The 20,086-nt window shown below is 35.5% G+C and overlaps 2 protein-coding genes and 1 non-coding gene across 4 annotated transcripts; 1 reads left to right on the forward strand and 2 right to left on the reverse strand.

Annotated features, from left to right (window-relative positions):
* Positions 1 to 3,677: 3,677 nt before the first annotated feature.
* Positions 3,678 to 7,679, reverse strand: LOC137716443 (protein DETOXIFICATION 19-like). 2 transcript variants are annotated; one of them, XM_068455902.1, is made up of 8 exons: positions 7,284 to 7,679; positions 6,712 to 7,021; positions 5,238 to 5,782; positions 5,059 to 5,145; positions 4,923 to 4,979; positions 4,579 to 4,817; positions 4,343 to 4,461; positions 3,678 to 4,073 (listed from the first exon to the last, which is right to left on the reverse strand). In XM_068455902.1, exons 2-8 carry the CDS (start codon positions 6,988 to 6,990, stop codon positions 3,951 to 3,953), a joined length of 1,449 nt encoding a protein of 482 aa, XP_068312003.1. In that variant the 5' UTR covers positions 6,991 to 7,021; positions 7,284 to 7,679; the 3' UTR covers positions 3,678 to 3,950. The 2 variants fall into 2 exon arrangements, with proteins under 2 accessions (XP_068312003.1, XP_068312002.1); XM_068455901.1 differs by lacking the exon at positions 7,284 to 7,679 and having other exon boundaries at positions 3,679 to 4,073; positions 6,712 to 7,228.
* An 8,464-nt stretch (positions 7,680 to 16,143) lies between these two features.
* LOC137716644 (U6 spliceosomal RNA) lies at positions 16,144 to 16,246 on the reverse strand. Its single transcript, XR_011065709.1, has one exon. It is a non-coding gene; the product is annotated as a U6 spliceosomal RNA (small nuclear RNA).
* A 2,871-nt stretch (positions 16,247 to 19,117) lies between these two features.
* On the forward strand, positions 19,118 to 20,023 carry LOC137714553 (uncharacterized). Its single transcript, XM_068453744.1, has 2 exons — positions 19,118 to 19,216; positions 19,658 to 20,023. The coding sequence occupies exons 1-2, from the start codon at positions 19,118 to 19,120 to the stop codon at positions 20,021 to 20,023; spliced, it is 465 nt and encodes a 154-aa protein (XP_068309845.1).
* The last annotated feature ends 63 nt before the right edge of the window (positions 20,024 to 20,086 follow it).

Genomic DNA, 20,086 nt, shown 5'->3' on the forward strand with positions numbered 1-20,086 from the left:
ATCATCTGACACGGCTATTTTTCGATTTTCAAACGTTATTGGACTTATTTACTCTTATCATTATTCTCTACAAAAACATTGTTTTGAAGGTAAATTGAGGCCGACAAGTGATCATTTACCACAGTTGTAGATATGAGTTAAGCCATTGTATGTCGATGTGGGTTCGAATCCCATCAATAGTTAATCTAACATATAATTTAATAAAATCTATTATTTGACAAAAAAAAAAAAAAAAAAGGTAAATTGAGGCCGAAGCCCAAACAAGAAAAACTACAAACTAGTTACTAAGTAGCCGATAGGCAATTGCCACCCAATAACATCGTCTAGGTTCCAAAAGAATGCAAAATAGTATTCGCACGACCTTAACCCTTTAGGATTTAAAGAAGAATTAAATGACACAGATAATCAAGGAGTGTTTAAAAAAGAGTGCGAAAATTATTTCTTAAAATTCATTTACAAGGGAAGGGCTAGCATGACTAGCCGTAAGAATAAGTACTCCACTCGCAAAGGAGATCACCGGCACACCAAAAAAATAAAACACCATTAGTAATGTAAAATTTTGTCCTCGGATTTCACTGCTTTAATTTTATATTTCTTTTTGTGTGTTGATTTGGAGGGGTTGGCACGTTATTTGCAACTTTGTATTTATAGTATTATTTGCTTGCTGGCCATGTTGAAAGATTATTTGCCACGGCACCAAAGCAATCAAAAATAATATTCCTCAGAATTTTATCTTTAATAACTCCACAGATTGCCATCCTCTCGAACTTGTTTGTGAAATCAAGACCACGTACAATCCCAACTTTATCTCCGATCATCCCGTTGTTTTCACTAAACCAATAGCACATTAGGGACATGCACGGCATTAATCAAACACCACTCATATTGCTAATTTCTTGAAATTGGACTCTTAATTGCATGGAATAGGTCTCTAAATACAAGTCTCCATGGCCTCACGCTGCATGCAAATGCAATCCCATTCTTTTGACCAATAACCCCATCTTTCATATCTTTGTGCTGATCTCCTACCCCAAGCTGTCCCAATCTACGTGTCCACTGCTAGCAAACCCAAGTTAACTTGAACTCTGTTATTGCTCCCAGATTGGAGATAACTTGAATCCCATTTATCTTGCATAAGAAAACGTTGGGACAATTCATTATTAAAAGATAATTATTATGATTAAAAACCATAATGTTATCCCCTAACAACAACAACATTATCTTAACTTTCTCATCCGATGGTGTGGAACTATGCTCACTTAATGGCCTTAATTGCACAGATGGATGGTGTAATTTTAGATCCAAACAACTCAATGACCTTAATTGCACAGGTAGATGGTGTAATTTTAGATCCAAACAACTCAATGACCTTAATTGCACAGGTAGATGGTGTAATTTTAGATCCAAACAACAACTTTGCTCCAAACCTTACCCACAAAGCGTCTCTAGAGCTCCACTTAACCCAACCCATACCAAAATTTCAAGCAATTAGAATACTAAAAGTGAAATAATAATCACATTTTTCTCCCTCTACCTACTCATGTTTAATTTTTTTCTTTTTTTTTTTTTTAGTTGTTTAACATTTTCCCAAATTTGAACTTTTCCAAAATTTGCTGGTTATATCTACTATTTTTCTATGATTCTTCAGTTAAATAGGCATACAATAAAAAAATTCCTTATTGTTGAATTTTCAAAACTTGATTAGTTAGCATTTCAAAAGAGAGTATTATTATTTATCATATGATGGTGAAACAGTAAAAGTAATATAATTAAAGAAAATTTGAAAGAAAGAGATATATTTTCCACAACCCACGCTAACTCCAAGTCTGCAACTAGAATTGTACAAAGTTGAATAATTGGAATCTAAATACCAACACATTCACATTCATTGGTGTTACCTAGTTATTTTAGCTTACCCTATATAAACACCAACACATTTATGTATTAGTTATTTATCATCTAAATGATGTAGAACAAATAACCAAGTGGATTGAAGAGGAAATGGACCAACGGAAGTCGAAGGGACGCATTAGAAATTTGCAATTTTGACGTCCGAGCTCCGATTTGGGTCATGATACTTTTTGGAAAAGAGAGTTTACTATTACATTCAGGATCCCAGAATCAAATTGGCCAACATTGCTTGTATCAAAAACAGAAATTGAAGACCTGTGAAAAAAATACTAAGCACTTAGAGACAGAAGAGTGGCTGGGGTAATTAAATTAAATAACATCATCCTTCAACCAAAATAGATAAGCTAATAGTAATACTGCAGTCACAACATTTTTACAAGAACACAACATTTTTACAAAGGATGGTAAATTTGTGACGTGAAACTCTGGGATCAACTAGCTTTCAGCTTTAACATTAGGGCCAGCAAGCACCACACGACACTTATTGCCTATCACTGCTCCTTTTTTGAAAATATGAACACGCATCAAACCTTGCTTCACAAACTCAAAAATCATGGTGTCCCCGGGTGAAATTCGGTTTGCCTTCGCGCTCTTTGTTATAGTTTTCAGTGTCAAGATCAACATTTTCATCTTTTACTCTAGCTTGATTTTCTGTATTCATCTTGGCTGCTTCGACATCTTTCTCGCACGCACTGCTATCATAGATTTTGACATTAAACTTTGTTTCACCATCATAATCAAAAACCAAAAGATCCCCAGATTCTAAATGATTGTCCTTCACAAAACCCTGCCAACCATTGCGGAAGAATAAGCCATTCTACCTGTCTTCCAATTCCACAGTTCTTCGTATTCCGGTAGGGCCTCGAAGGTCACATTTGCAAAGTGGTCGTCTATTGAAGTTCTTCCTAATAAACGTAGGTGGTATACGCTACAAAATTGAATAACCAATGCACTTAAGATCACATTCACAAATATTGTTTGTAATTTGACAGATCAAATCAGAAAAATTATTGCAAACAGAATTCGAATTGTATAACATGGTAATTAATGTCAAAATAATCAAGCATTTGGAAATTATTTAACCAAATCTTTGTGAACTTGACTACAGTTGATGAAATAATAACCATTGTTGCTAACATTCAGAGTAATGTTGAAAATTTGGGGATCCATAATATTTGATTAAACAATTTTCACAAAGATACAAAGAACAAAAAACCCTGAACTCACGCATGAACCAGGAAAGGGATATCAATTTTCAGCAGAAATTTAATCTAACACATGCAGAAATTTTCGACCCGCAGCTGTTACTCAGTTTTTCTACTTAGATGCATTTTTTCATTTCGGAAGAGATTTTTTAGAATGATTGGAACACTAGGATCTAGGCCACACTTAAAAGAAAATTTAGCTACACTAGTACAATGACATATGATTTAACACTCCATGTTCTACGTACATTGAAAATCTGTCCAGCTAGAGTCAAGTCGCTACTGTCTTTTTGTTTGTTTGTTTGTTTGCTTTCTTCTACCATGTGTTCAACATGCACTTACAACTCATATTCTCTCGGGACCTGGCTTCTCTGCCCTTCCACTTTCCATACACTTTTATCATCTTCTATTTGTGCAGTCACGATTAAGTTACGTCAACATTTTATATTACTATTGCTTTTTGTCTTATTATCTCTATAAAAAAATCAATATAAAATGTTGACGTAGCTTAACCGTGACCGTACAAAATAGGAGGCGATGAGAGTGTATGGGGAGTAGGAGGGCAGAGATGTGTGTGTGTGTGTGTGTTTTAACAAACAATAGTATATACAAAAGAATAGAGCAATGGACTAAACTTTATAATGAACTTGCCATAATAATAAGTGGCTAAGCCTTTAATTGATGTTCCTTAGAGAAAAGTTGAGTCAAATATAATTTTTGAATCTTCTAATGTGGGGTTTTTCTCTGCAATATATAACTTCCTCAAAATTCCATAATCTAGTCTAAAAAGGTTGCCATTGCGGTCTATGTTGTTAACTAGTTTTGTGTGACCATTTAGACCAAAATTGCATCTGCGTTACGAGGTAAATCCAGTTGAGTCCATTTTGTGCGCAGTGTGACCACCAAAAGTAGGACAGTTTGGCAAGAAAGACCGCAGATTAAACCAATCCACAACCCCTGCACCAGAAGAAATCAAGCACAAAACGTGAACTGAGTTAGATACATAAACAAAAAAAAATCAACTACTAGCTAGCTGCTTGTTCCACTTCTGTGTTCAGCTAAAGAATTAATAATGTTAGCACTGAGTGTGCAGATGCCTGGACTTTTTTATAGCAGGTCTGCGTCAAACAGCAGTGATTCGAAACACTTCTTTTTACACTATTTTGGAAACCCAAGGTTCAATCCTATGGGGGTGTAAAATTAAGCTACAAGTTTAATGGTCTCACCTTAGCATATAGTTTCAACTTAAATGCAAGAACACCTGCAATTGTCATGCCAACCAAATAGAATGTTCCCAAGTTTACATACACAGCCAGGTGCTGCCACCCACATCCTCTGGCCACACCTGAAATACCGAAAATTCGCTCTCATAGATACTCGAGAAATAGAAGGTAAAGAGAATAAGTTCAAATGCAAAGTAGCAGATGGACAACCCCTAATAGAAGTGGATGATGATTCGGACCTGATAAGACGCCTTGGAAAGAATCAGCAATTATAGAAATTGCAAGCAACGGTGTCATGGAAGCAAATAGTTTTATTATTACGCTGCTGTCGCTGAAGGCGCCGGCCCATAAATTGTGACCAAATGCCAGAGCCAGATCGACGATGAGTGCGAGAAGTATAGAGAGCTTAAGAGTCACAGCCATTGCATTCTTGGCTTTCTCAGGATTGCCTGCTCCCAATTCATTTGATACCCTTGTGCTACAAGCAAGAAAAAAGTAATATTTGATTCAATGTGTGAAACAGAATGTAGAATCGAAAAACCCGAAGTGATTAGTTAAACTTGGAATTTATTGTTCTACCAACCTTGCAGCAGCACTGAGGCCATATGTAATCATGTATGCAATTGCTTCTGTATTCACACTGAAGATATGATTAGATTAGGAAAAATCTACTTGAGTCGAGCGAAAAATTATAAGTTTAGAGCTAGCCGAATGCTTACCAGATTGCAATTAGGGAAGTGTTTTGTTCAGCTTTTGGCATTACTCCTGCCATGAACACCAGAATCTCAAAGGCCCAATACTCCAAACTGGAAAGACGAAAAAAATGAAGACATGAATACTTACAGATTCTATCTCACATACTCTGAAAAAGAGTAAAGAAAGATTGAAGAACACTTACCATACCATTGCTGCAGAGGGTAGGGCAAGTTTCAAGTTGGTGAGGACGTAATTAAATGATTCTAATGTAAACCCTTCCCACGTATGCTCAAACTTCTTTGCGCACAAAACGTACGTGGCCAACATTAGCATTGATATCCATATTGAAATCGAAGCTGCCAGCGGAGCTCCCACGTAACCAAGACCTGTCCAATGTACCAGGCCATACGCAATGCCAACATGAAGAACCACTGGGATCACCGAGAAGTAGACCAATGGCATGACAACGGATTGCGTCTGAAGAAATCTCAAAATATTGTGCAGGAAGCCATATGCAAACAACCCCGGAATCAGAAATTTCATATAAAGCGCTGCATATTTTGAGATTTGAGGGTCTTGGTGAATTAAGATAAGTATTGGTTCTGTATAGAACCAGACTACGGATACAATGATAGAGGCCAGGAAAGAAATGATGGAAGAGGCTTGTAGATAAATCCCCAGCATTCTATATAACTTTGCGCCGAATCCTTGCCCACACAACGTTTCCAGAGCTCCACTTAATCCAACCTAAACCAAGAAAGAATAATAGACAAAGAAAACAGTTCAAAGAGTAGGCCTGCAGTCTATTAATTGGCACTATTCTTTGCCTTTCTAAAGTACCAAAAAAAAAAAAACAAAAAGAAGCAGAACGCTTGATTTAGAAAAATTGAAGGACAAAGCAAGTGAATTGAAACAGCCATGGAAAACATATTTTAAGAAAGCAATACTCTAAAGACCGTATACACTAATATGCACGAAGAAATCCGGTTACAAACTATTAAACAAAAATTGAACTGGATGAAGATGGGGCGATTCAAGTGAGATCCATTGTAAATCCGACTTTCGATTCACTCATGGGATTCTATCAATCAAATATTATGCAGACCCTTTCTATACTAATAGAATAGAACCTTGCTCCATTTAATCTAATAAAAGTGAATTTTTTTTATAAGTTTGTTGAAATTGAAGAAGTTCTATATTGCTCAATAACTTGACCTATATTTATTTGTCCACTATCACTATGTTATGTAAGAAATTTAAAAAAGGCTGGATTCGATATTTCGATACAATAAAAAACAATCAAACTTATTTTCCAATTTTATTCCAAAGTGATTCAAAGAGAGTTTCATTTTGTGAATGAAGTTATAAATTACTTTATTTATAATTTCTAATGTTCTATATATGCATATAGTTAGTTATATACATATATTAATTCAATCAACTCAAAAGTTGACCGATGAATCTATTGATTAAAAAGCTTGAGCTGGGTAAATATCACAGATGATTAATTGATAACAAAGAACTTTATTGTTTGTTCGTGTCTCCAATCGTAATCTTTATTAAAAGTTTGTAACCAATTTTATTTGTATATTCTTGATTACTGTTCCATTAGTTTTCCTAACAGCACATACATGGAGAGAACATGATATACAGAGAGAGTGAGAGAATCACCTTACCATGAAAGCGAAGCCGGTGACGGTGGCCCAAGAATTGGCGAGGGTTGCACCGGCAAGCTGAAGATCACCAAGATGGCCGGCAAACATGACCGAAATCAAAGGGATCATGTAATAGCAAACATTCGTCAGAATCATTGGCAACGAAAACAACATCTGATTTTTTGCCTCCTCCACGTCCAGCACCTTGTTCCACCACCCCCCTTTTGCTCCTCCATGACCACCTGCCTCCAACAACGGCGTCGTATTATTAGTGTTTGCTACCATGTCTCCGTTCTCCATTGTTGTCTAGTCCTTCAAGTTTTCTTCTGCTCTGCAATGTCGATATGTCGTCTGTTTCTGATTAAGATATGGCATGTGGTGTATGGACACTATTCATATCCTGAATTGTCAAGATCTCACATGAGTGAGATTTTAGAGAAAGAGATGGGGAGGGTGAGGCAATATATAAAAAAAGGGACAGAAGCTGCCACGGTGCCACCTTGACCGGCCATTCGTTCCAGGAGAACAAACGGGTACACCATCACATAGTATTCTGTATCAATAAAAACAAAAATATTTAGACAAAAACTTACATGCGATTGATGGTTTTGAGGCAGGAATGGAGGCAAGCAACATGAATTGACTACAATAAATCCGTCTGACACCAAGTGGTTGGGATTTCTATTCCATTCCGCACATTTTTTTTTAAAATGTTTATACACTCATATTTAAAATTTTGGGTCAAAATTTTGTGAAATTGACTCTAGATGAGTAACAGAGAGGGATGCAAATTTTGGATTTGTGCTCTGCTAGTAACATAAACCAACAATCAAATGTCATATAGTTGATCTTATAATTAGCATTTACATGTTTAATGAGAGTCTTGAAATTTAGAGGTGTGGTGAGAATGAACAATAAGAAAATGTTGAATGTATGTGAACAATGAGGGTAATATAGAAAAATAAGTGGTGTGTTAATAAAACAACTCTTTTCAAAATGTTCAAATACCCTTTTTTTTAATTAGCATTTCAAAAGAGAGCATTATTATTTAAAACAGTAAAAATAAAATAATTAAAGAAAGTTTGAAAGAAAGAGGCATATTTTCGCCATCCCACACTAACCAAGTCTGCAACTAGAATTTTATTAGTCGACCGTCAACTATGGTTACTCGTTTACTACAATCGTGAAATCACATCATAAGCTTCATATAATACGGCATGTGATGTCCATATCATGTCAATTCATGGTTCCAATTAAAAAAAAAAAAAAAAAATCCAATCAGAGAAAATAGAATTGTATAAGAAAACAAAATTCAATAATGTTGCCCACCAAGACATGTACCTTTTTAATTCACCAAACGTTATATTCTTCCATTAAAATTTGGAAAATTGACCCGAGTTTTGTCCCGTTTTTATATAGTGGAGTGGTTGAGATCAATTTTGCTCCTTCACTTATTGATTTGCAATTTTTGAGGGTTTAGGTACTGAATTCTGTTTCTCTATGCACAACTTTATGTTTCTTTCACGTTATTATGCTTTGATTTACGAGAATTTTAATGAAAAATTTTTGGTACTGTTTATTATAACAAAAAATATATTTTTATATTAAAAAATCAATCATGATACTATTTATTTTACCCTTTATTTTATCTTTATCATTAAAATTTTCCTAAATTTTCTTTTGATTTATTCATACAATGGTTTTTCTACTTTAGGGGATCTATATAATAACCCAGCTGGTTCATGGCAACTCTTGCTTAAGTAATAGAAGGCAGTCGTCTTTTGATTATCTGATTAGTCAACAGAATTGATGCCGTTGTCGTTTTATAATCTGATTAGTCAACAGACTCTGATTGCACCTTAAAAAAAATGGCACTTTGTCTCTTTTTAATAGCAAAGTATTAATACCTTGACTGTCTGATTAATAAATTGAATTTTTTCACCAAAACAATTAATAATAGGTGTGGTGGCAAAAATATATGGTATTCATAAATTTGTATCTATAAAACAATTAAATATCTTTAATCAATAACCAGAGCCACATGCCCACCGAGGGGGGGTGCAGGGTTTGACCAATGAATTTCTAATGCTTAAGTGAGTTTCTCTAAAAAAAAGATAATTGAGAACTTAATTGCGCAACAAAAACTTATCGAAACTTGATGGAGAATGAGGTATTTATAGGGAGATAGTCGGCCACATGTGTAGAAATTGCCATGCCATGTGTCGATGTTCAATTGGTCAATGTGTGTCATACAAGAATTGTCATGCCATGTGCCAACGTCCAGTTGGCCAAAGTGTGTCACTTTTATCTATTGGATGTAGTATGAAAGAATTATTCCAAGATATTATTAATTAAATAATATCCTAGAATTATCCTTTGTGATCCATTTGATTGTGATTTTTTGCTTGATTGACTGGATCTTTAATAAGGAAGGCATAAAGATAATGATTTAATTATTAATCATCTTTAATACCTTTGACTTTTCTCCTGGACATGAGTGTTTGGAGAAATTGTAGTTAGCAGCTCAAGTTTTCAAGAAGTTGTAGCGTGGAATAAATGTAGGTCTTGCCAATTTAACAAGCACATCTTCGTCATATGCAGATAAAAGTTCACGAGTCAACTCTAAGATTTTTGGATTAATTTTAGCTCCACAATAAGTATCAAACTCGCCGCTCATGGAATCGAATATGAAATATCTCACTTACAAATTGAGAGTAAAGTACTACTAGACTCTAATGCTACATCCTCGCGCCCCTTAGACCATCTCCAATGGTTGGGCCAAAAGCCAAATATTTTAGCCCGGAAAATTTAGCTTTTAGCCCAGAAACAACTTTTCTGCTCCAACCGTTCTAGCCTAAAATTTTAGCCGGGGATTATTAAATAATGAACTTAGGCTTTTTTTTTTGTTAAATTAAATTTAAAAAATAAATAAATATGTAGACTATCGTAAATTAATTTTATAAACATTTTAATCTAAAAAAATTTAAATTTCGATAAATATTGGGTGGAGTCCACTTTTATTTCTAGGCTAAATTTTGGGAGGAATTTGGCCTTGGTTTAGCATTTAACATTTAGCCCCAATTTTCCCCTTGGGTTGGAGTGGGTTTGGGGGGAAATTTTGGAGGGTAATTTGGCTTTTAGCCCACCATTGGAGTTGGTCTTAGTGTAAATAATATTATTTATTAAAAAAATAAGATTGAACTAAAAGATATATCTAATTAGTACTATAATCTAATGATATTCCTTTTCACTTTTAAGTTAGATGCTTTAGATTTAATCCTCACTGAAGACGAATTTGACCATATTATTACTAACTTATTGTAAAACTTAGCCCACTCTACACCCATTTAATGCATATAATATCTTTTATTCATAAAAAATAAAAAATCCCTAAAGGTAAATAACTATTTGTAGGGTTGGCTCGGGTCTAGATCCCGAGCTAAAACCACTTGAATATTGAATTGATCCCTTTTAAAAGGGGATTTCAGAACCCAAACCCCGAACCGAAATTTCGGTATTTTCTAGTTTTGGGATTCTTGAAAATTTTTCGGAATTTTGGTACGGTTCGAGATTTCAATTCCTATTTGCCTTCTTGTAAATGGAGGCTCGTGATTAGTTCAATTGAAACCTGCATCAAAATCCCAAACCAAAAAAATAAAAACCCTAATTCCACCTTTGAATCCCGAAATCTAGAGGTTCAAATTCAAATTAGTTCGTATCCATTATTCAAATCAAAGAAACGTAACAACCATGGGAGCGACGGTGGTGGTGGCTTTGAGCCTAGATCTGAGCTTGATGCTTGAAGGTCTAAGCTGAGATCTTAGCTTGAGGTTTGAAGGATTGAAAGTAGCTGCACTTGCTAACGAGGACGGCGAGCCCGTTGGTCCCGAACCCAGCAAACGAGGATGATCTCCTTGAACCCAGCAAACGACTCAGCCAATAGAGCAAGATCATCATCCGTCGCGGACATCCGCTTCAGGCAGAGCTTCTCGAGCCATGGGTACGCCTTGGCCATGGAGGACACCCACGGCGCCGTGGACTGACAAATGTGGAGAATAAGGAAGGAGGAGAGTTCGAGAGATGAACAATTAGGGAGGAAGAGAGAGATATGAGAGTCGAGAACTCGAGAGAGGGTATGGTGTGGACCGTGGTGGCTGGAGGGAGATGAGAGGAGAGGGTATGGTGTGGTGGTCGGAATCGATACTCGGAGAAGGTGGGGGAAAGAGAGGTAGAGGCGGAGTGAACAGAGAGACCTCGAGAGAGATGAAATATATGGAGAAATAACCACAAATTTGACCATAAATATACATTTTTAACCAACACTTATACATTTTCATAATTCTAACCAAAATTAACATAAAAATACCGCAATGTCCTTTTAGTGGAGTTCACACTTGCTTTGCTCGACTGCGTTCCCACCATGGCTTACAGCCACTAAACCTATTGGTCAGGTGTAGCTTTTGGACAAAGATCCGGAATTTCCTGCTGAACTCTGAATATTTTCAATTTCTGGAGCTTTGGAGTTCTGGGCTTCTTCTGCAACTGGGTCTTACAATGAAACATGGTGTATATGCAGAGAGGTTCGTAACTGAAATTGCAGCGAGGGAAAACTGGGTCTCTGGGTGTTCTCTAATTGTATACTGATCTCTGGGTTTTGGCTCACAGTTTGGAAGGGCTATCTTGTGCTCTGATGCTGCTACAGAAGCTGCTGGGTACGGGTTTATTGAGTCTGTGGACAGACCGGAAGGATTCTTGGTTTTAAGTGTAGCTTCTCAGGGAGACCAGATCACCAAGATTAAGAACCCACCGGAGGTATTAATCCGAGAATCTGGTTTTAATTCAAAATTCTAGGAAATGTTTCCATTCAGTTTTAACCCAAAATGGCCTGTGCAATTCAATGACGCAGGATACCAAGTCTTTAGAAGAGAAGAGCTTCTGGGAAATGCTTCCATTCAATTATCGAAAGCATTTGCAAAAACAGCGAGGAAAATAAGTAACTAAAATAGCGATTGAAAAAAATGTATAGAAAAAAAAATGAAAGGCAGCGAACGAAGAACCACGAATTCTAATAAAGGGCAGTACAGTATTTTTATGTCAAATTTTGATTAGAATTATAAAAAACTATGATAGTTGATTAAAATTCTATCCATGATCATTAGCTTTTTTTTTTTAAATTTCCCGAGAGAGATAGAGAGGCCGGAGGGTTTCAGATTGCTTAATGATGACTAAGAGAGAATCCATTGAAACCTCTAAGTTGGACGGTTGGGATTAAATTTCAACCAATTCAATGATCTACGTATTTTCTAAACTTAATTTAAAATTAAACATATATACACTTAATAAATGTTTCGGTTTGGTTTTGGGATTACCGAACGAAGGCATATAGGATCCCGAATCCAGTAACAAAATTTTCAAGACCGGGGTACTGAACTCTGTGGGATGTTTTCGGTTCGGTTTCGGGACTTTTTTAGTTTGGTTTGGGAATTTCAGTATTTTTTTCCTCCCCTACCTATTTGTATAGCTGAATTTTCCTTGAATATTCAGTTGTTCATTCTGTCTAGAATACAATTCGATCTCCAACCCAGATACCAAAAGGTGCAGAAGACTGTAAAGCAGGAACTGTCTGAATTTGGTTATTATTTTACATAATTGTGGAATCTGCATATCCTGCATTTACCGTTGCATATTTGCTTGGATGATGCAAGGGAATCAAGAACCACTTTTCTTTGCTACATATTAATTCAGATAGATTAAAAAACTGTACATTTTTAGCAAATTTAACTCTCTTTCAACAATCTTGATAAGATCCGATGATGCATTTTCCAATTTCATCAAGATATTGATGATAGCGACGAGTGAAACATTGATACGTTGCGGAGATTCTAACTGTGATGAATGCGCTAATCATTCGAGTACTTACTGCCTTAAGCCTTAAATCTGCAAGAATTTGAAGAAAAAAATTACAAGCATATATTATTATACATATGCCAGTTTATCCAGGCAAACATGTTTAATGGAAAGCACTAGAGAGTACTACTGGAAGATTTCATTTGAAACCCCAGCTCTGTAATATTACAAGTAGGATTCTCACATTAGAATCGGAACACGAACATGCATGCCACTTAATTAGCATACCGAACTCGTCATTCATGGTCGTACACTTTTAATATAAATCTAACTTGAAGAACTAAAGAGGAGTTTAACAATCAACAATCAAAATACATGTTTCATAAGCATATATAATCTGATGTTGTAGGTAGCTGCACATTGTTGTCATTCTTTCTTCTCTTCCTTGGATTCAACCTTCTTCTCTTCTTTTGCTTCAACCTTCTTCTCTTCCTTGCTCACCTTCATCGCCGCCGTCTTCACCCTTGCTTTGCCCTTCTTGGGCTTCATGAAGCAGAAACAAGAGCAGCAAGGACACTGGAATAAGAACTTCATAGCTTACTTAACCTAATAATTATCTGCTCTCAAATCTTCCTCAGCACTATATGTATAGCAAAAGTAATTGAGCTTTGCGTTGCATTTCTATCTTCTTTCTTATCTAATTATTAATCTTGTGGGGCCATTTAGTATTATAATATAATAGTATTCTTCTTTACTTGTAAATGAATAGGTTCAATTCTGATCAAATACACTTTTGAATCATATTATTGGTAATCAATTGTAAAGTTTAGCCTATTCCTACACCTTTAATGAAGATAGTATCATTTGTTAAAAAAAAATTATTAATCTTACAGGGTTCATAAAAATTAAAAATTAAAAAAAAAAAATTCAAGAAGAGAAAATACGAATTTGGATCCTCGTCGAATCCCCTCCCTGAGGATCGACGGACGTAGACCTTTAATAAAAAATCGTGCAACCACAATTAAATTCTTTTTATATTTTTAAAAGTAAAATAACCTCATTTTACGTAAAAAAATATAAAAAAATAAATTATGACTACACGATTTTTGATCATGTGAATTAATTTCTAAAATCCCCATCCGGCTAGGATCTAAATCCAGAAAATACAACCATTGGATTCCACTTCAATCACCATCAAGTGGCAATAAAGGAGATGCCTCCCTAATAATGCCAACTTCGGAGTGGGACTAGCTAGGGGTCTGTGGGGCTGGCCAGTGGCCAAGATCAACAAATGAAGGTAGTAATTCGTAAGAAGAATGTAAAGCAACTTTTTAATATTACTTTCTCGGTTCTTCTTTATATTTTATAATATTGCTCGGATAATTTGTTCCGCTTATTTTTTAGGACGCTTTATGCAAAAATTTAACTAAATTTAAGATTATTTAGTCATTCAATAATTATCTAATAAATAATCGATTCATATTCTTCACTTCAACACCGAAATTTCGACAACTGTATTTGAACAGTTAAATAATTTCACTGGGGGTGATCTTTTGGCATAATTGATCCATTAAAAAGTAGCCTAAACAGTTGTACGATTCGGATCTAACATTGCGGAACAAATAAGAGAAAAAAAATAGTTAAACCAACAAATTCAAGTGAAAAAGTTAGTAACATCCCCCTTCTCTGAATAGGCTATCCCTTGTGGGGTCATGATGAAGCATGCATACGAACAAGAGCAACGATTCTTGTTTTCTTTTTCACAGAGTCTGAGTGAGCTGGCAAGCAATAAAAGCAAATATGTTTTACATCACCAATTATTTAAAAAAATTAATGTAAAGGATTAGAAATTTTTGAGTTTTAATCAAAATGATAAAATGGTGTTGTAAGTAAATAGTATCAGAAGTGATTTTTTAAAGTAAAAATGTCATTTTTTGTTAAAATGAACAGTATCAGAAATGTTTCGTTAAAATTCCTTTATTATTTCCTAATTTTAATGATTAACTCCAGGGTAGGACGATGTTCCACAAACAAATAATGCATACTAGCTATTGATTGTTTTTCAATAGCACCCACTTTGCTCCCACTGCGGGCGGATAAAAGTGAGGGAGGCATGTGACCGAGTGTCAAACTACTTATGGAAAGAAAATATTCTCAATTGATTTCATTGTCTTTTTATTTTTACGCAAATAATAGTGGAGAGAAAGTGAACTCAAAACTACAGGTGCAAAGTGAAACTGTGAAAGCGTTGAACCACTTCAACTACAAGTTTCGTGCATTTTTAACAATAGTCTACAGTCAAATTTGTCGTATTTTACTGTCAATTACAGAGGGAAAGATTTGAACTTAAATACAAATGATGAAGCACATTGTTTTAGCCAATTTAGTTAACTTTAACTCCGCAACTAACAACAGTTTTATGATGCTGATTGAATTGTGAAGTTGGTGTGCTTATATTTTTCTAACCCATTTTTTCCGTAAGAGGCTTGTAGTTTAAGAGTACTTATTTGTGCCCTCAAGATCCTATGTCTATTTCTCCTCCCCCATATAATTTGTATAAAAAAAATTGAAAAGTAAGCGAACAAAATGGTGACACTCATGAGGAAACTTTTGAAAAACATTTCAGTCAAAGCAAAGGGGCTCAAAACTTCCAACAGAATTCATTCATTTTCATCATCTTATTGCCACTTTGAAGGGTATTACCATATTCGAGAACCTAATTCCTCTCACATAGATATTGATAACCGCAACAAAGAAGAAGGGGTGGGAACGAGAATTAAATTACTCAGTGAGAGGATATTACTTATTCAGTGCACTACGGGAATCTTACTGAGAAGAAAACTTTTTTGAGAAACTTGAACTTCAAAGAAAATCTAAATTCAAATTTCATGAACGACATTAATTATTGAAAGAAAAAAAAGTTTAACAGCACGAAGGCTTGAATAGTGTGTGAGGCAAAGGCACAATGCTCAACTTCATATATACAAATAGCATATAGAGAAATTATCAAAGAAAAGCAAATGGAGACTCAACTCAATTACTCAATCCGTTGCCCAAATGAGAAGAGAAAAAAAAAGACTGACCAAAAAAAAAAAAAAAAAAAAAACACACAGGGAGCCCGATAAAGAACGGACTTGTGATTTGAAATCGTGGATTGATCATTGAACAACACAATCAAGGGAGGTTTAACAAAACATTTACGGTACTGTTCACTTTTAACGAAAAACCACATTTATACATTTTCTTGATAATATTTACTATACCTTTAAAAATGGTTTTTCATTAAAAGGAAATTTTTTTTAAACTTTTTGTTAGTTTTCTTTACAATCAAATTTCATTAGTCGAAAGATTTTACCAAATTTTGGTAGAGTTTTCTCTTTTTCTTTTAACTCTGTAATCAAAAGTCGTTAGTGGACAACCCCTTTGATTTTTACCAAGTTAAATTTCTTGTATGATATTTAACATTTCTTTAGTTTTTTTTTTTTTTGTTTTAAAAGAACGGCATATATTTCATAAAAGCCAGGAAGACTAACTAGTACAAGGTAAATAAACATCATTCACAATAAGATCATTGATTATAATAGGAGGTTTATCTACCCAAATACAAAAAATTTGGACCATTTCTTGATTTATGCATGTCAACCTTATGTAGGGGCTATGCTAATCTTCTCTGTATTGTTACAATTTTATCAAATGTCCCCGAAAGGACATTTTTTTTCTTTAGTTATATGCTATATATTGCAGTCAAAACTTGGATTACAAGTTGATTAGAAAAAATTTGAATTCCATACCTATGTCCCCATGATTATCTTCTACTTCAAATAATTTAATTAGGTATCATTTGATAACCATTTTATTTTCAATTATTCAGCTTTTCTTTTCACTTTTTTTTGAAAACTAAAATTTCTAAACAAAAATTTAAATGTTATTTTTGTGAAATTTAGCCTGACTTTTTTAATGGACCGTGAATTTTTCCTTTTTTCTATGTATGTTTTGTCGCATATAGTGGAAATCTGAAGAAAGTTGGCAGTATGGAGAGTAATCCAACTTATTTATAAGCTCATGTAAGGTCCCTCCTCTCATCAATGTGAGACTCATTCTCAACACGCCCTCTCATATGTGGCGAATTTTCAAGCCTAACACGTAGACAACACAACGGGGTGACGTGGAGTGCGTGTGGCTGTTTGCCTTTGCACGTGAGACAACCTACTCTGATACCACAATCATGGTTCATCTACCAGACTGAGGTTCCTGTCTCCTTTGAAATCAAGGATACATAGATACAACCTACTATTCAGAGAGACGGGCCGAAGACTCAGTTCTAACAACACCAATACTATCCCTAACTACCACCTACACAATTTGTCAGGTGTGGAGTTTTATCACAAAAGGCATCGGTGTTAGTTAAAGTGGGGTAATCCTATTTAAATTGGTTTTCTCCTTTCCCTATGATCGATGCGGGATTCTACACGTCCCCATGCTTGGGACCTCATTTTGTGGGTCACACATGGAGATCCACACATCAGCAACCACGTGAAGTCAAGGGGACTCACCCTACATGCGGGGCCAAGGGGACCCATCCATCATCGCGCAGGGCCAAGGAGACCCACCCATCACGTGACAATATAGTACGAGTCCGCTCCTTGACTCTAATACCATGAAAAAAGTTGAGATTCCACCATAAAACCAATTAGCAATATGGGGAGTAGTCCAACTTACTTATAAGCTCATGCAATGTCTTTCCTCCCATCAATGTGAGACTCATTCTCAACAAAAGCAACTGCCGAAGCTTTCTTTGAGGAAGCTAGATTGTTATACGACGAATGCACCCCTACTGCATGGACAATATGCGTGTTGCGACAGCTTCTGTTGGTAACATGTTAGTTTCAAACATATCTTTGGGTGGCATGGGAGATATTGTAATGAGTCAGGTATATGAGTGGTTTCAATAGCCCTAAAATTCTTAGCGCTTCCCGTATCATTTTCAGGCTCATGAATGACAATGGTGGCTACAAGGTATAACATATTCTGACTTTTCTTTTTTTTTTTTTTTTTTTTTTTTTGAGCAAACGTTCTGACATTGAATATTAAACCACATTAATTTTGTAATAACCATGCACATATACATTATATATAATTGAGAGTAATTATTTAGTAACCAAAAATGTATTTGGTGTTGGTCATCCAGTTTGACGAAGATAGGGAGCATGCTGCACCTAGTATGGATTGCTACATGAAGGAATATGGGTAGTCAAGAGGAACCTGCAATTGATGTGTTTAAACAAAAAAAATTGTGGAGATGTGGAAGGATATAACTGAGGAGTGCCTTAGACCACTCGATGTGCCAATGCTTGTGGATCTTCAAACCTCATTTTGCATGGAGGTGTATTAAAAGAAAAAATTACATGTAAAATATTATATGGAATTGTTATTAACACTTTAAAATTTTAATTGCATATTTTATATTTAAAAAAAAGGTGCACAAATATATTCTTTTTTTTTTCTTTTTGGTCGAAGTGCACAATTATATTCTTAAATAGTTCTCACATATCTCAACAATTACAAAGACCAAATCTTTTTTTTTTCTTTTCGAAAGAGAATTTTATTGATCAATCAAAAACAAATGAAAACATTTGCATCTTCTGCCAAGATAATAAACAGAAATTATGGTCCTAACTCATCTCAGTCAAAACTTCCATCATTCTTATGAATATACGTTTTCACCATATGAGTTGCACGATTACATTGACGAGGAGTGAAGATAAACTTCACCAAGTGAAAAGAAGGCACCATAGCCCAAATATCAACCAAATAAACCTCCATTGACACGTCCGCTGGAATCTCCTTATTGAACATTTGAATCAGTCATTTCGAATCGGTTTCCACCTCTAGCACCACCCTTGACTCCGGAAGATTACTTTGAACGCACATCTCAAGCCCCTGACGAATCGCCGCCGCCTAAATTTGGGCCATTATTATTTTGTATCAGCCAAAATTCGAATATTGTGGGACGGAGAAGGGAGAGAAAGAGGGATTGTGTGGGACGGAGACGGTGGAAAATGATGGAGAAAAAAAATTAGATTAATAATTGTGGATTAAATAATATAATATTAAAATTTATTAATTGTCTAGTTTATTAATCCGACACTGATCAAATACTGTCCAAGTTATCTATTTTAAACCAATTCAACTTAATTTTTAAAATTAATTAATCCGATAAAATCCGTTACAATAATTTCACCCTTAAAATTTTAATAATGGTTCTCACATATCTCAACAGTAACAGAGACCAAATCTAAATTTGGGCCTTTATTATTTTGCATCAGCCGAAATCCGAAATATTTGACTTACTGATTTGCAAGATAACATGTGACACTGAACAGCCAAATCACCAGAAGAGGGATCCTTGTGCTTGCTGCACGTGTCCAAACCGCTCCACGTGTCTCTCATCTTGAGCTGCAACTGCAAACCTTCGCATATCATCAATTTTGACACTGAATTAAGCGCTACCATAGTAGATGAGGAAGAATAATATATAAAAGGGGGTAAGAAAACAAAGCCAGCAACAATATTGTTGATCATGGCAAGAAGGGCTATTGCCTCTAAAGCTTTGCAATTGACTCAACCCTCCGGCAGATTCTCCAAGATTTGCTTCTCCACTGCCTTTGAAGGTGCTGATGTACAATTTTTGTGTTTTTTATTCTACAGTTCTTATTTACGAAATTCGAATTCGGTATTACCAAGCACAAAAATAATATGTACGTTCTCCTAATAAAATACCGAGCCTTATTTTGTCAAGCTATGAGACTGACTCTATATATCAAAACATTAAAATAAAAAGAGCAATTATACGACATGATACAATATATACATCAATATTGTGGTTAGAACATCAGTGTTATGAGACGCTATGGTAGCAATCTACTCATTCCCTATAAACTCGTGTCATAGAACTTCATCTGGAGAGGTTCTTTTAGAAAAGAGTATATGTGATCAGCGCTTCATACGATAGTCGGACATAAGTAGGTGACAAAAATAACATGGCTTTTCAATCTTCTTATTATAATTTTAATTTCGTTCATATCAATCTTGTCATGGGTTCATGGGGTTAAATGTTCAGGGTGCCAATGCAGTGGCAGATGCAAGAGAAAGTGGGGGTGAAGTTAGCGGGACATCAAGATTGCCGGCAAAGGAGACGTTGAAGGAAGGGTTATACGAAGCCAGACATCAAGATCTAGCTGGTACGAGTGACCATGCAGAAGATGGACCTGTGAAAGCCACTGAGATGGCGGAGGAGACTGGGAGAGACACAGCCAAGCCCACCATGGATGGTGCGTGGAAGGCAAGCAAGGAAACCACAGAACAGATCAAAGGCCCAGAGGGGCCGGGCAAAGATCGTCATCATGATCATGAATACGATCCGGTCCAAGGGCCTATTGATGATCTGAGAAACCGTGCAGGAGGATATGATCTCAGTGAAAATTGAAGGGGGTGTTTTATGGGGATTTTATATGCATGTTTGTGGTTGTAGGAAGTGAGGTCGTGTAAG

Source organism: Pyrus communis, chromosome 14, assembly GCF_963583255.1.
Source record: "Pyrus communis chromosome 14, drPyrComm1.1, whole genome shotgun sequence".
Classification (NCBI taxonomy): Eukaryota; Viridiplantae; Streptophyta; class Magnoliopsida; order Rosales; family Rosaceae; genus Pyrus; species Pyrus communis.